Here is a 15,567-nt window from a genome sequence, read left to right as displayed (position 1 = left end):
AAGCACAGTTATAAATGTTAGAAAAGTACAATACTAAATCTTTATGGAGGGAAGAAGTGCTTGTTAAGCTATAAACTATCTGGTAACAGGAAATGTAGAAATTAATTGTCAATATTTATTTGTTAGAATATTTTTGTTGTTGTTACTGGTGTGTTGCAACGATCATCTGCCTGGCAGAGAAGGACATTAATCTGTAAGGAACTAGGGAAGCCTTATGTCCTATCTATTTTTATCCTATGGCTTGTATTTTCACCTATTTTGTCACTCCATTTCTTATGGCAACTCATCAGGCAGGAGGCAACATGGCTAAATTAGAATTATATACTCGCTGACCAGCAAGTATTTGTGTGCTGGTTGTTGGGTTTACTACTCCCAAACAGAGCACTGTTTTGAGGCTGCCTTATCTTCCCAGTACAAATTGTCATATCACTGGAGAGAACTTCCTGACTGCTCCGAAGGCGGTCAGGAGGAGTCAGCTTAGGCACACAGGCAGGCAGACAATACAATTGCCTACAGGTCGTGTACTTAGGAACCTGGGTCTCCTAGGCATTACAGTAGATTGCTAAAATTGGTCCATAGTGTTTGGCACTGTTTTAATTCTGGGACAGGTTGCCCAGAGATGTTGTGGATGCCCCATCCCTGGAAGTGTCCAAGGCCAGGCTGGATGTGGCTTTGAGCAACCTGGTCTAGTGCAGGGTGTCCCTGCCCATGGCAGGGGGCTTGGAACTAGATGATCTTTAAGGTCCCTTCCAACCCAAACCCGTCTGTGATTCTATGATTTGGTTGTCTGACCTATTTGCTATAGTGCATTTGATTGTAATTATAATGCAGTGATTATAGTCTTCATTTATCACGTAAACTGGATTCCTTCTACCTCCTTTGTTTTTATGCTGTCTGATCCTGTTCAGATATTAAGCTCTGTATGTGGGTGTGTATAGAATATGTGAGTATGAGAGGAGATGCTTTCCTTTAGCGGAATTAAATTTTGAAGATTAAAGTTCAGCAGTTTTATTTTTCCTTATCTTTTCATAAAGACTTTCATTAATCCTACCATAATATCTCCAGAAGGTGACCGGGGGAATATGCGCTTTGATTAATGTTTGTTTAATGCAGGATTATCTATATTATTCATGTGTTTTATTCACATTAAAACTGTGCCTATCAGCTCATTTTCATGTTGAGTAATCAGATATAGTTGAATGAGGAAGGTGAGCATTAGTGGACTAAGTGACTTTTTAAGCATCCTGAAGGGCAGAACAAATAGACCATACAGTGTACTCTCTTGTCCAGGATTCTTTGGAGTTCTGGTGGTGGCAGCACAGTGCAGTGACCATCTTTTCCTTGGAAAGCTTTGATATTTCTTGCAAGTCTTCCCAGTGCCTACATTTAGATTGCAGCCTTCCTGTGCCACCTCTGAACACATCATCAGCCATCTTTGCCTTGTGAATGAGGGTGGCTAAAACGAAGGGAAACATTTAAGTCTATATTTCAGGAGAATCTGTGGAGAACTAATTAGTGTTCATCAAATGTAGATCATAAAACTGAAAGATATTTTATGCCTTTCAAGTATTTTTTTTCTTCTATATAGAACAGACAGTATTGTAGCCAAAGATCAGGGATTGTAAGAGCAAGCTGTTTGGCTGCAAGAAAAAACACCATAAGCGTTTGAGACAATGTGTAAAATATTAGAGGAGAAATAAGAAATGCCACCTAAAGTAGCGTTGATCTGCCTTTAGGAAGAAGTACACTCTCATTCCATATTTTGTCTTACAGATACATCATTCCAGCTTTGCAGAGGGCGGATGCTGGCGTTTATCAGTGTGTTGTACGGAACAGGATGGGGGCGTTGCTGCAAAGAAGATCCGAAGTTCACGTGGCGTGTAGGTTTGAATGGAAGTTACTCTGTGACTCGTTAGCTAACCTATTGTTTGGGGGGATAAAAAAGCAACATACCAATAACATTTGCTAGTCAGAAAAGTTATTAGATATCATATGTAATAAACTTTAAAATGATGGCATCACAAGCAGTTTCACACTTCCTCCAGTTATCTTTTGGGAAACACTTCTAAGCAGTGCAACGTTACGTTTTTACAGCAAGCTTGGAGACAGCTGTAGCATGAGAAAACTATTCTACCTTTCCCTAAATATGCAGGGATTAAGAAAGGCCAAATAGCACCAACCCAAAAAATCAATCAAAACAACAACAGAAAGCCCAGAGGACAGCAGAGGAGATCTGAAAGAAGACCATATGGTGGGGAGAGCTCCATGAAGATTTCTGATTGTAATCCTTGTGCTGCAAAATAAGCAGTTGTTTGACAATGAAAACCTTGCTAACGAAACTTTAAAAGTCTGTTCTCAACACGTTTCTGAACCAAACTCTCCAGTGTTTTTACAGCTTTAGTTTGGATTATGCAGAATTTTTGAGTTGACATCTGATTTGCTACCTCACTTCTATTTGGAAATATTAAATTGAATTTCTCAGGAGTTAATGCTAGTTAGCATGACTGAAGAAATGATTACATACTGTAATTTTATTTCTTTCCGTTAATATATAGAAAATATAATCCAAGTAACTTGTTTGGAAATAATAATAAAATTAGGCTTAACACTTTTATCAAAGTAAAAACAAAACATGAAAATTTGCAAAAAAGACAGGTTTGTACACTGTGTGTAAGAAATCTGATACATGGATCACACTTCCCTTCGTCAGGGTCAATAACTGGAAATTCAGTAGAAGTAAATGTCACTTGATAAGTGGAATTTAGATAAATTGAGTTATCCATTAGGAATCCAATTCCAAGGAACTGATTCAGATTAATCACTGTGTCATGAGGGAAATTACATAAAATTTCCTGTGTTTTAAAATCAAACCAGTTGCAAATGATACCCTCTAAGTTTTGGAACCATGTTCACCAGATTACTGTATTACAGTAAATTGTGTTACTCTATCTGTAATGTCAGTAATATCAGTAATTTGATGTTTGATCTCTCGGTGGTATTGCTTCAGTGGTATTCCCTTGAAAAACTTGCCTGTGCAGCTGTGGTCTGGAAAACTCCAAAACTAAAAAGAAGCATTAATTATTTTGCCAAGTTTGTTGAAATAGTTCTTTTCTCCCCTCACCCGATTCCCCACACAGCTGTACAGGTGGTTCTAGTGGCACAGCGGAGGGAGCAATTCTTGAGGAATTACTTGTGGGAACGATAGTGAGAAGGAGGCACAGGAATACCTTACCTTGCTACTTCTTCTGAAGAATTTTGTCTCCTGAAAAGACAGCCTTATTCCCCTCTGAATGAGGGGAAGATTTGCAGTGAAGTGGTCTGTTTCTCCAGGCTTTTTTGTGTGTGTGTGTTTGTTCTTGAGAAAGAAAGAAGTGTAATTGTTTACTTCAGTTTTAATTTTCCCCCCCTTTTTAATTTGTAGTTATGCATTGCTGAACAAGGCTAAAAAGCTCTCTCAAGATTTCCCTGTCTGAATTAAGCAGTCAATTTATTTATTTGTTATCAGTGAGAAAGACTTTGAGGCAGAACAAAGTGGACCTTGTATGACTTGGGAGACCTTTGGTCTTGAACCTATAGTGGTCTATATGGCTTCTAGAGTGAAACTTGTCAGTCAGGCTTGCACTTCATTCCCGCGGATTAGGGTGTTTTACAAGTTTTAATTAATCCCTTTCTCCTCTACCCAGGGTAGCTACTGGTGCCACGTGATTGTTTTTCTGTGTTTTAACATTTCTGCTCTAAAGTAATTGATTTAAGCTGTGTGGACATAATGAAGTACCTGTACTTTATCGTCGTTTACTTTTGGGTTATTGTGGAAAACACTGGAAGCAGCATTCCAAGAGGTTACTAAAGTCATCCAGTCCTCAAGGGTTATGGGGAACTGTGTGTTCGATGTTCAGCTCAGAAGCGTTCACGGGAAACAACCTATTTTTGCCACTGGTGAGAGGATGCTTCCCAATAAACTAAAACTCAAGATCTGTAGTGAAAAAATGAAAGGCACGATTATAATTTGCATTGAGAAAGATCTGAGGTATTTCCCATGTCCTAGATCTCTGAAGTAGCAGGGAACTTGTTAAATAATTAAAAAAACGTTCTCAGTGCATGCTGACGTACCACTTAACTGGATGGGAACAGATATTTGTGGGAAAACGGTGGAGTAAATCTTAGTTACAGAATGGGCTTAGAAGCTCTTGGATTGTGAAGACTAAAATAATCGTAAGACGGTGAAGTTAATTAGATCCACCTACATGGTTTGAAACTTCAAGTAGATGATCTGATTACAGTTGTAAGAAATATGGAGCAGCACAGGAAGTACAATGCTGATTATGTCTGAATAAATAACTTGAAAATCACAAGGATGATTAAAGCTTCTTTAAAATACCATGTGTTTTTAACTTCTGGTCTTGTTACATCTCTTCTCATCTCCTGCCATCCACAGACCTGCTAGTAGTCTTCTGTGTTTCAATGTCCTTTGCATCCTTCTCTGCAGCAGAGAACTTGAAGAACCCTGTGGTCCTCAAAAAAAAAAAAATCATAATTCAATAGCAGAAACCAGAGTAGTTCTGTGCGTCCATCAGTTTCTTGGTTTAAAGCAAATTAAAATGCATAGAAGTTCTTTGGAGGGTGAATAAGTAGGAGCCTACAGCCCTGTTTATTTTAATGGATAGGAATGTGATGCAAAAGGCAAAAGAAGAAAAACAAGAGTGAAACGTTCACTGAGGTTTTTACAAGGGCTCTGTAGATGTATGAACTTGTCTGTGAAATAAAACCTTCAGAGACAGAGGTTCTGCAATTCTATTTTTCCTTCTTCCATTAAAATTTTTGTTAAAAGCTGCTCTTTAATACTACTGATGCCTTTGTAAATGTCAGAGATCTAGATGCACTATTTAAATTGTAGTTCAGTGCCAGAAGAACTAATAGCTACCAACATGACTATAGCCCTGCTGCTTTGACATCCGTGTGGGTGTAGTGGCTTACCCTCGCAGACCTGACTGTACAGGGGATTGACTGCAAGTGATACAGCTGCTGGGCTCTTTGTGAGGCTGTCGATAAAAGGATTTAAAAAAAAAAAAATTGGTGACCAAAAAATTCATAAAATCATATACACCATTTGCATTCCTTTCTGTTGCACAGGAATTTCTTTTATCTTGTGCAAGATAAAAGAATGTTTCTTGTTTGTTTCTTGTTTCTTTATTTAAAACAAACTGAACCAGACCTCCATTAAAATGTCACTTTCAGTTATAAACAGGCTCTTGCTGCAGAAGCACGCGAGGCTGTGCAGTGCTGCTGACTGGTGTACTTCTTGTGTGCTCTAGCAGCGCTTGACTTCGCCTTATGCTCATCCAAACCTGTGTTGATCAACACCGTCTCATGATCTGTAGTGTCATATTGACCAATTACCAGTGCCAGTGACTGTGGTAAAACACGGTTGTTTCTGTATTGACTGAAAAGAAATGGGGAGAGAGACAAGAACTTCCGCCACTCTTAGTGTAATTGTTTTCTTTGCAGACATGGGGAATTTCGTGGACGCAAACCAGAGAAAAACAGTGACTCAAGGGCAAGCTGCAGTGCTCGACGTCCTACACATACTCAGCTATCCAAGACCACAAGTGACATGGTTTAGAGACGGGCACAAGATTATACCAAGCAGCAGAATGTGAGTCAATCTAAAGCTCAAAATACCCCCACCCTAAACTATGATTAATTGCATTTGATAACGCAACTTACATTTTAAGTACACTAATTAAGGTTTAAAGAGAATAAAGTAGCCTTGTTCATACTAAGTTTGAGATAAATGACTATTTTAAGATCATCTCTGAACTTTCTAAGCAGTTTGACAAAATAATTCATGTGATTTTAATGGTCCTGGTGCAGCATAAGGGAGTAGATACGCAGGATGTCTGCATTTCCTTCACGCTATTCATTTTCATGATACATTTTGGAAAAGGAAATGCTCATCTCTCAATTATGTTTACTTGAGTGAACTGACTTAATGAATACTGGAATTTTTCTTTTCTAATATGAGTCTGATTTTTTTTTTGTACATGGAATTATGCTTAATACTATTTTCCTCATGATAAATTTCTAAATATTGCTTATTTTTCCCTTATCTTTTTAGCCTACAATGACAGTTTTATATCTTTTTGACTAATTAGCAGCTCACCCACTAATGGCACAGCACTTTGATTAGTTATTATTGGAAGGTGTGCTCATTTATCCTTTCCTGAAACAGTTATGAAGCCATCCTGTGCTTTTACCTGCACAGTTTTATTTAGACACTGAAGTGGTTTGCTGTAACATTAAAAAAAATAGATAAAATCTTTTTTTACTTGCCTAATTTATTTGGAACCTGTTAAAATGCCAAGAATGTTGGTGGATATTTTTGTCTGTGGATTATATTTTCATGTGTTCAAAGGGATAGATGTACCGATGCAACTGATGGGTAATGGGATATTGCCAAGTTCCAGAAGGGGTGGTGAGACTTTGGAGTTTGTATTAGAAAAAGAAAATTCTTCTTGGTTTTTAACTGTATTAATCTGTACTGTGTATTTTCCTGCTGCTTATGTGCACTTTTTAAACCTGAAAGCTTGTACTACAGGCTCTTTGAAACTGTAAAAATTAGTATTGCAGGGATGTGAAGCAACTATGTAATAATTTATGAATAATTTAATAGTAATTTGATGGGAAACAAGCTGGAAGATGAAACAATGGGTTTCTGGGCAACCTCTTGAAGAGAGCTAAGTGACAAATCCTGAGTCATTAGCCGTTCAGAATCTACTTCCTCCACTTCTGCCACATTACAAATTTTCTTTTGTCAGTGCTGAGAATGCAGAAACCAAAAATTTGCAGATGGTGAAAAAGCCTTGTTATCCAGTTATCGGACAGTTTGTTGGGAACTCTTATTGGGTATCAGAACACAGAGACCTAGGCAAACATGTTATGTTTTGTGCGAGTTCTCTTACAGTCTGGGAAAATTGCAACTAGAGGTACGTGTGTCATCTGTTCATTAATATAAAATCCTAATTTTCATATGCTGTGCTTACTCCTACCCTTTTGGGATTATTGGGGTAAAATCACTTGTAATTCATAGCACTGTGTTAGTGTTTACAAATGGGAAAACTGTAGAAGTCTGTTCTGCAGCAGGGGTCAAATATACGTAAAGGTTTCCACATATATTTTGTTTCCCCAGTCAGAAATTTTGGCTGAAAGGAATTTGTGGTCATTTGTCTGGCCTGTGTAGGAATTTCTAAACGCTTTTGCAGTAGAAGTACACGTGCTGAAAGTGTGAACTTCCTTGGACATTCGATATATGTATCATATAGTAAGCCTGATAGGCCAGGAAGTGGCAGATTTACGGTACACATACCAGTCATCGCTGGACTCTGCACTGGGTCTGCTGTTCCCTCAGAGTGTTGGAAAAAACGTAGAGCATATACACACATATTGCTGCCTGAACTGAAATTCTGGGTGTAAATATGGCAGCCCTGATGATACAGGAAACCTGGGACATGGGGAGGATGCATATGAAACTGTGAGAAATGCAGAAATATCTGATGGGAGCTTTGTTTCTTATCTATGGAGCAAGTAGTGCGTTTAACATCATGTTTTCTGTACGCAAAGAGCTGTATCAATTTAACTGATCCGTTTAGCAGGTGATCCAGTTAGATCATCCATCAGTCTAACTGGATCACCTGCTAAACTGATCAGTTAAATTGATACACCTTCCCTGTATGGATGCTCTTTAAACTGATTAAAAGTACCTTATATTGCTAAATCAATAGAAAGCTTTTTTAATCCTCTTAAACAAGCTTACAATGATTTGGCCAAATCAATCAGCTAGTCTGTCAGCTGTAATAATGATTTCTAAGACTGACATTGCTGCAGACTGAGGAAATAAGCAGTGTTAAAAATGAGGACAATAGTAGCAGTTACGCTATTCACTAATTTCTCATTAGTGCCTGTTGAATACAGATGAAGTTGGCATTGCCCAATATTTTATGTAGCAACTTTAAAAAAAACCCAATTAATTAAAAATAGATTATCAGGAGTTTTTACTCAGGCAAATCCTTGATACACGTGTCCTTAACACTGCACCATTTTTATGTCGTAATAATGAGCCAGATGCTTATTTACACCAGGCTGCTGTCACCACGAGAATGAATTCTTGTCACTGATGTGGAAATAGCGTGCTGGATTGTCCTTATGTGAGAAATATGAAAGATCAGAAGAATGAGTTGTTCTGAGGAAAAAAATAATTCTTAAGGTGTTTCAAGGCATGTAATTTAATTGGCTCTGCATTAGGGTTTCCCTACTAGGTTTAAGGCAATAAATGCTGATGTTTTTCACTGTTTACTAGCATTTAGGACATTTATGGGATCACACCAGAGCAGGTCTTCCTGAATTCCGTTGACCAGGTGTAACATCTGTGTGACTTCCTGTTTCTCTGACTGATCATTAGGCTGAAAAGTAGCAGCTATTTACGCTGGAGGGGAAAAAAAAAAAAAGTTCAGATTGTTCTACCTTTTTTTAGTCAGAACAGTAATTCTGCCCTGTGAGAGTGCATGGCTGTGAGAGAGTGCATGGCTGTTTTTCTGGGAGAAAGTTGGCTTTGAGACAAAGGCAATTCTTTTTCCAACTGCATATTCTGTTTAACTGGTGTGTAACTCATGGTGGAATTTTGCAGCAAATAACTATGTATTAATTCCCACTTTAGTAGTGTTGGTGCCATAATAGTTTGTTAGAGCCCCAGATAAAAAGAAGAATAGTACAACAAGTTCCTCCTAAATAAGTGGGTATGTAAAGTCAACAAATCCCCGTATGATACATGGATGTGGAGCAAATGGCCTGCGTATACTCATGGGGTTGTCACTACAGTTTATGACTTAAGGCAGCTAACAAATCTGCAGCAGAGTTAGTGCGACGTGATGGTGTGGATTTAAAAATTTAAATCCTAAAACTTTCTCCCCCTCTGCTTAGCACAGTGTGCGTGCATATTCACTTTGGCCGTTGTGCGCTGTCTGTCACCAAGCCTTAGGTGGATATTTTAAAGGAGTGTTTCTAGATCATCAGGAGGAGGCTGTGCGCGTGCTAGAAGAGTATGAAGGAGAAAATAAGCAAGGAGAGGAATTAGGGGTTGGAATGGTTTTTTTATTATCTTACATGAAAATTTCCCAAGAATTTTTAGAATAGACTTCACATTACATGTAGACAGATGAATGTTTCCCAGATGAACCAGTAGACTAATGTGGAATTACAACTGCACTATTATCCAGTGTCTTGACTGATGGGCTGATTTTGCTTGTTTCCCCTCACATCTCAGAAAACAATAGCCTCTCTAAAGGTAACTGCATCAAAAGAAATTGCTACTCTGAGATGTCAAGTCTTCAGCTTGCCTTGCCTGGGTGTACTTCATCAGACTTAAAAGCAGAGCGCATTTAACTTTCTTTACACGAGGCGTGTACGGTACCGTGGAGAGGCACAAAGGACAGTAGCACTGTCAAGGTCTGCAATTGCCTTTCTGTTGTGGTATTGAGGAATTAAATTCTTAGTACTCTTAGTGGATGTTTCTACTTTTTTCTAAGGGAAGGACCTTTTCACTGAAAAGGTTCACTCCAGCCATCAATTCATTCATTGTTGGTTTCTTTTTTAAGAAGAAAATTTCCACTATGAAGACATTATTACTGTCTTCATTAACTTTCTTTATAGTGAAACTATTTTTTCCCCTAGTAAGCTGCAGTTAGATGAATATTAACTCATGTTTCTTGTTAGTGGAATTATGTCTGACACAAACCAGAATTTTTTTTTTTTTTTAGCCTATAAAGGCACTTCTGCGGTGTTCCTTTCAGCTGGGTGCATGTTTTGTCACTTATTTAACTGTTAATGAACCAAAACATTTTACAAATGCTCTTGTATTGGGTTTTCACAGCAAGGTTTTGGTATTGGGGAGGGCACAGGGGGGGCCTTCTGTGAGAGGCTGCGAGAAGCTTCCCCTACATCCAACAGAGCCAATGCAGCCGGCTCCAAGACAGACCCCCTGCTCCCCAAGGCCATCAGGGATAGTGGTAGAGCCTCTGGGATAACGTAATTAAGAAGGGGAAAAAGGAAAACTTCACAACTGCAGCAAGAGAGAGGAGTGAGAACATACGAGAGCAACAACCCTGCCAACCCCCAGGTCAGTGGAGAAGGAGGGGAGCAGGTGCTCCAGGTGCCGGAGCAGAGGTTCCCCGGCAGCCCATGGTGAGGCCGGCTGTGCCCTGCAGCCATGGAGGGTCACGGGGGGAGCAGAGACCCCCCTGCAGCCCAGGGAGGACCCCACACCGGAGCAGGGGGATGCCTGAAGGGTCTCCACAGTTTGTGGAGAACTGCAGCCCCTGGGAACAATTCATGCTGGAGAAGTTGGAGGACTGTTTCCCATGGGAGGGACCCCACTCTGGAGCAGGGGCAGAGTGTGGGGATTCTCGCCTAAACAGGAAGGAGCGTCAGAGACAATGTGTGATGGACTGGCCACATCCCCCATTCCCTGTCCCCTTGAGCCGCTTGGGGAGAGGAGGCAGAGAAATGGGGAGCTAAGCTGAGCCTGAGACGAAGTGAGAGAGGTGGGGGTGTTCTTAAGATTTGGTTTTAGTTCGCTTTTACTCTGATTTGATTGGCGATAAACTAATTTTCCCCCAGTCGAGTCTGTTTTGCCCACGGTGGTAACTGTGCCCTGACCCCTCCCTGCCCTTACCTCGACCCAGGAGCCTTCTGTTGTATTTTCTCTCCCCTGCCCAGCTGAGGAGGGCAGTGACAGAGCGGCTTTGGGGGGCACGTGGCCTCCAGCCAAGGTCAACCCACATCAGCACTTCATCCCACTAGACAGGGAGGATGAATTGCATTGCCTTTAGGTGTACGTGAGTTCAATATCTATTTTTTTGCAGTAAGAACAATTCATTATGCGTTTGAATGTGTGTGGTCATTACTAACTCTTTGAGGGACTAAATGTGCTGACAGATTGTGAAATGAAAATATGTTAGGCACAAGCAGTTGTCAAATATGACTTGCTGTGGTTTTCAACACTCATAATACCTTGCAAATAAGCAAAGCTGGTGCAGATTTACTAGCAATTTGTTAAGGTAAAGTTTTAAATATATTAGTGAGAGTATCAAAAAAAAGGTAGTTGTAGCTAAATAGGCTTTAAAACATAGAAAAACCTAAAATATCTAGGAATAATATATCAGGTTTTGGGCTGATATTAGCATTAGAGTAGGTTGTGCATTGATGGTAGCAGCTCACTTCATGTGCCATGTGTACGGTTTTCACTTTAAACCAAACACCATTTTATCTGAGCAGTTCTAGTGACAGCGATGCATTTCTCTACAAACGCTGGCCTGTCACACAACTTACGTTAGTTGCACATAATTACTTTCCACGTACACCGGATAATACTTTAATTAAAATTGTGATGATTAGCGTTCGTGAACAATAAATTCAGAGACTGTCAGCTCTGCAGTGTGTTAGCTAAGCAATAATTTAAAAAAAAAAAAAAGTTTGCAGATCTTTCAAGTCTGCTGACATTATGAAGGGGAGTGACACCTCTCAGCAGGGAGACGTGGCAAAAAACCCTATAAGGTGGTTTTATCTGCCTGTACCTTTTTCAGGCTCCATGTGAATTTTAAAGTCCATACCTGAAAAAGAAGAATTATTTGTAGAATGAAATTAATTCCCGAAGCTGAAATTCATTAGTACCCTGTTATTCATTTATTTAACCAAACTTCTGCATTGAGTAATTTCAGTTTGAGGGAACAGGCAGCGCAAGGAATCATCCTACATAAAATGTTACCCTTATCCCCAAGGCCCATATGCATATGGAAGACTGTAGGGGAATCTCCCATCATCTCCTCAAATACTCCATTTGTGTAGTCCTGGGTGCTGTCAGTGTGCTGTTTTGAGTATTACTGTCTACTGTGTTCAGCAGAGGAAAACGTTAACACCTCAGGGTAAGCAAATCCCAGGATTATTTTCTAAAGCTGTTTGACTTGTCTAGATTCAACCTCACTGTTTTTCTCTCTGCTTATAATTTGTTTGCCACAGGATTTAAACATATGTTTCAAAATTTAATTTATACAGACCTCTTAACTTTTAGGGTAAAATCTCTTGTGTTAGATGAAGAGAGAGGAAGACTAAGTCATATCTGGGGACTGTGTATGTGCTGAATGCAGGGTGTGTGACCAACACAGCCCATCACAGGATGGAAGGGGGACAGTAGAAAAAATTGCTGCCAAAGAACATGCCTTTTAGCAAGGCTCATTTGGAAGGGGATTCCTCCCAAGAGAGACACTCTGACTGATGAGATGCGAGGCACATTTTGGGATTTGACCAATATGTTTCATTTCAAATTTGGACACAAACCACAGAGGGTTTTTGAATATATATATTTTTTATAAGCCAGGGGAAGTTGCTGTCATTATGCTAGCACTGTAAAATCCATATTTTTTGATACAAAAAAGAGCGGATGCTTGGAATTAATATTGTGTTTTAAGAGGCCTCAGCTGTTCACCGTGTCTTTCAGCACAATCTTCAACAGCTGTAAGTTCCAATAAAACTTTAAAGATCAGTGTCTAAGAAGAAAACCTGGCTGTTGGATATTGTTTTTCCTGAGATGATCACATTTAAGGGACACAATCATTTTATGTGCCACTACATTTATTAATCATAGATTTGGAATTTGTAAAACAAAGGGAATGGAAGTGTCACTAGAAGGAAACCTTTTTGCTCCAAGTATGATTTAGTTATCACCGCTTGCAGCAGGGATTGATTTATGAGTTGGTTGCTTTCTGGGGACAAATGTACTTTGAAAAAGAAAATATGGACTACAAAGAAGTGTTAATAGTGTTACTCTTTGAAAGCAAACTTACACTATTTTTAAAAAATCATATCCAATTTAGAGTTGGGTAAATAGGAAGAATCATTGTCATTCTTGCATCTGCTGCATTTCCTGATCAGAACTAGTTGTGATATTAGGGACAAATCATGAATATAATCCTTTAACAGCTCATGTGCTTTTGTGGAAAAGCATTTCTCTGTCCATCTTTGAACTGCTCGGTCTACGAACGGAAATATTTTAATGTGGAGTCAAGATAAGACTACTTAAAAGTGTTTCAGTCATTCCTAAGAGCAAATATGCCAAAGAAAACTATTGCTGTATGCTTCAAAAGTGGCAATTGTTCTGAAATCCCTGGGAACATTTTATCTCTTATGACCCCCCGCATATCTCTCTTTTTATGGAAATAGATGCAAAGTACTTGTGACTTATCAAATATAGCAGAAGGTAATGTCTTATGTTTACCAATTAACTTTATTAATCAAAGCCGACCGAAGTAAAATGTATCTGTCAGTACTTCAGGCTGTAAACTACAAAGGATTATTAATTTTCTTTCTATGGAGAAATGAGCAAATGCTGTCTTTCCTTGTGATTCTAGTGGGTTTTTAGATGAAGTGCAAAGGTGTTTAGACATACAAACCTTTAATTTTATAGCACAGATTTATGTAGAATAATTTAAAAAGCCTATAGTTTTGGCAGATTTACTTTCATATTGAAAACTTGTGTGATTCAGGAAGAAAAAAAAACACAGAACTTTGCACTCTGAGGATGTACTGTGGCTTTTGTGGCTGATTTGCATCAAGTCTACTTTGTTAACAGTATTCAACTTGAATTTAAAGAATTTGGTACATGGAAGCAAATGTGAGGCAGACCTTACATTAATTAATGCTGCAGAGGAAGAAAGAAGCTGGCAGCCTGCCTATGGCTTATCTCTGATCCTCAGTGTGAGTGGAATCTTTAGCTGTTTTGTGTTTAGCCTCCATCTAACAGCTTCCAAATGAATTTAAATAAATTGTAAGTGCCCTGTCTGAGGTTTCATGGGTATATCTGATCTGTGTGAGAAGGGTGATTTTTGGCTCTCGTGAAAATTTGTAAAGGCATCTTGCAATTCAAAGTGAGAAAAACCAGTTAAACTCTGCCAATATTCATATGGAATCTATTTGTCTGCTCCTTGTTAGCACTACTTTTTATTTCTTAATTTATGCCTGTGGCTATTTTTATATATTACACAAATCTGTTGTTTTACATGTCAGGACCAATTCTACATGTAGAGAGACAAAGCATCTGTTTATTGGGGTGGCCACAGTCATCACTTAATGCTCAGCTTATTCTCTTTGCTTTTCCTTCTAAACTCCTGTCACTAGGCTGGGGAAGGAGTAGAATTGGTCAGCCTACTTTTCATCATAGCAGTGGCAAGGGGAAAGGAGAAGGAAGGGAAATGCTGGAAGAAGTCTGTGCCTCTCCTCCCCTTCCACCTGACTCATGTGCTGTCAGCACAGAAATGGGGGAAACCATAGTTGGGTCAAGATGGGTGCATGCGTGGTCTGGGTATACTGGGAGAGAGATGGAGACTGTTCTCCAGCCCTGATGGCAGAAAGAAAAGACAGAGAGGAACTTAGAAGATGGCATGGACTGGTGAAATGGTCACCAGTCCTAGGAAGAGGAGAGGGTGGATGAGGAGGAGCTGGGAAGACTGTGGTCTGGGAGTGATGGTCTTTAGCTTTCACTCACATGGCAGAGGGTGTGCCAGTACCCTGATTGTGTGGACCATGCTCGTGCCACTGTCTTACTGTGAAGCCTCACAGGGACAAAAGGCAGCCTTTCCAAAAGATCACAGAAGCCCTCATGCCTATTCCATGAGCTGCCTCACTGTTCTCTAGTTTCTTCCCCCAAAATCTTCGTGACCCTCTCAATCCAAATACCCACCACAAGGCCCCATATTGCCCAGATATATGTCCCCTGCACCTACCCTCCACTCACTGGAAAACTGAACATTGCCAACGTTTTGCCTTTGTTTGTAGTAGCTTATTTGTAGGATTGGAACCTAATGTGTAATCGCCAAATAAATTCATAGGTCAAAAAGTCCATGATGGAATATCTAGCAATTTCTAGTTTATATGTTCCTGGCTACTTGAATTCTCAAAATAGAGGTATAAAGAAGACCTTATTTAGGAAAAGCACTTGAAAGCATTGAAGCTAAGATCTGTGCAACAACATTTTATGTATTTTTCTCCAAAACCTCAAAGGCTATTCACTTCTTGAAATAGAGTTTTGCTAGATTTTGCTCAATGATTTTTCAAGAAACTGCATTTGCTGTTGTCACTCAGCAACCAATACCATTTGCAGGAATTTTAACAACTCTGTTGCTGTCTGCCAGCTGTCGTGTTCTTTTCCTACTCCCAGCATAATACCCCTTCACTGGAAGAAAAGTACAATACTTTCATAATAATCACTAGTTCAAATCACTGATTATTTTAAAACATCAAATGTCAATTTTGGTAATCCATCATCTGTTTCCATGGGAACTGAAACCGGCCTAACAGCATCAAGAAACAGTTTATTGGGGTACTTACAGATTTCAATGGCTGTTGTTTGACAGCTGCATTTTCTGTTTACCCAACAGATATTGCAGCAACAACCTCATAATGCTCTTCTAAAATTTTTTGTACATTTAATTTTAATTTATTTATATTCTTATTCATATTTTCACA

General features: G+C 39.3%; 1 protein-coding gene across 1 annotated transcript in view; it reads left to right on the top strand.

The window, feature by feature from the left end:
• LOC104514572 (protein sidekick-1-like) overlaps nt 1–15,567 on the top strand; it is a gene marked incomplete at its 5' end in the record, with an annotated part of 103,660 nt that overhangs the window by 4,046 nt on the left and 84,047 nt on the right. The window contains 2 exons of the mRNA XM_010158300.1: nt 1,774–1,880; nt 5,506–5,653. Of these exons, the coding sequence (XP_010156602.1) occupies nt 1,774–1,880; nt 5,506–5,653 (255 nt within the window). The remainder of the gene's footprint in view (nt 1–1,773; nt 1,881–5,505; nt 5,654–15,567) is intronic.

The sequence above is a fragment of the Eurypyga helias genome, unplaced genomic scaffold (assembly GCF_000690775.1).
Source record: "Eurypyga helias isolate BGI_N326 unplaced genomic scaffold, ASM69077v1 scaffold6839, whole genome shotgun sequence".
NCBI classification, from domain to species: Eukaryota; Metazoa; Chordata; class Aves; order Eurypygiformes; family Eurypygidae; genus Eurypyga; species Eurypyga helias.
This window is presented reverse-complemented; position numbering and strand designations above follow the sequence as displayed.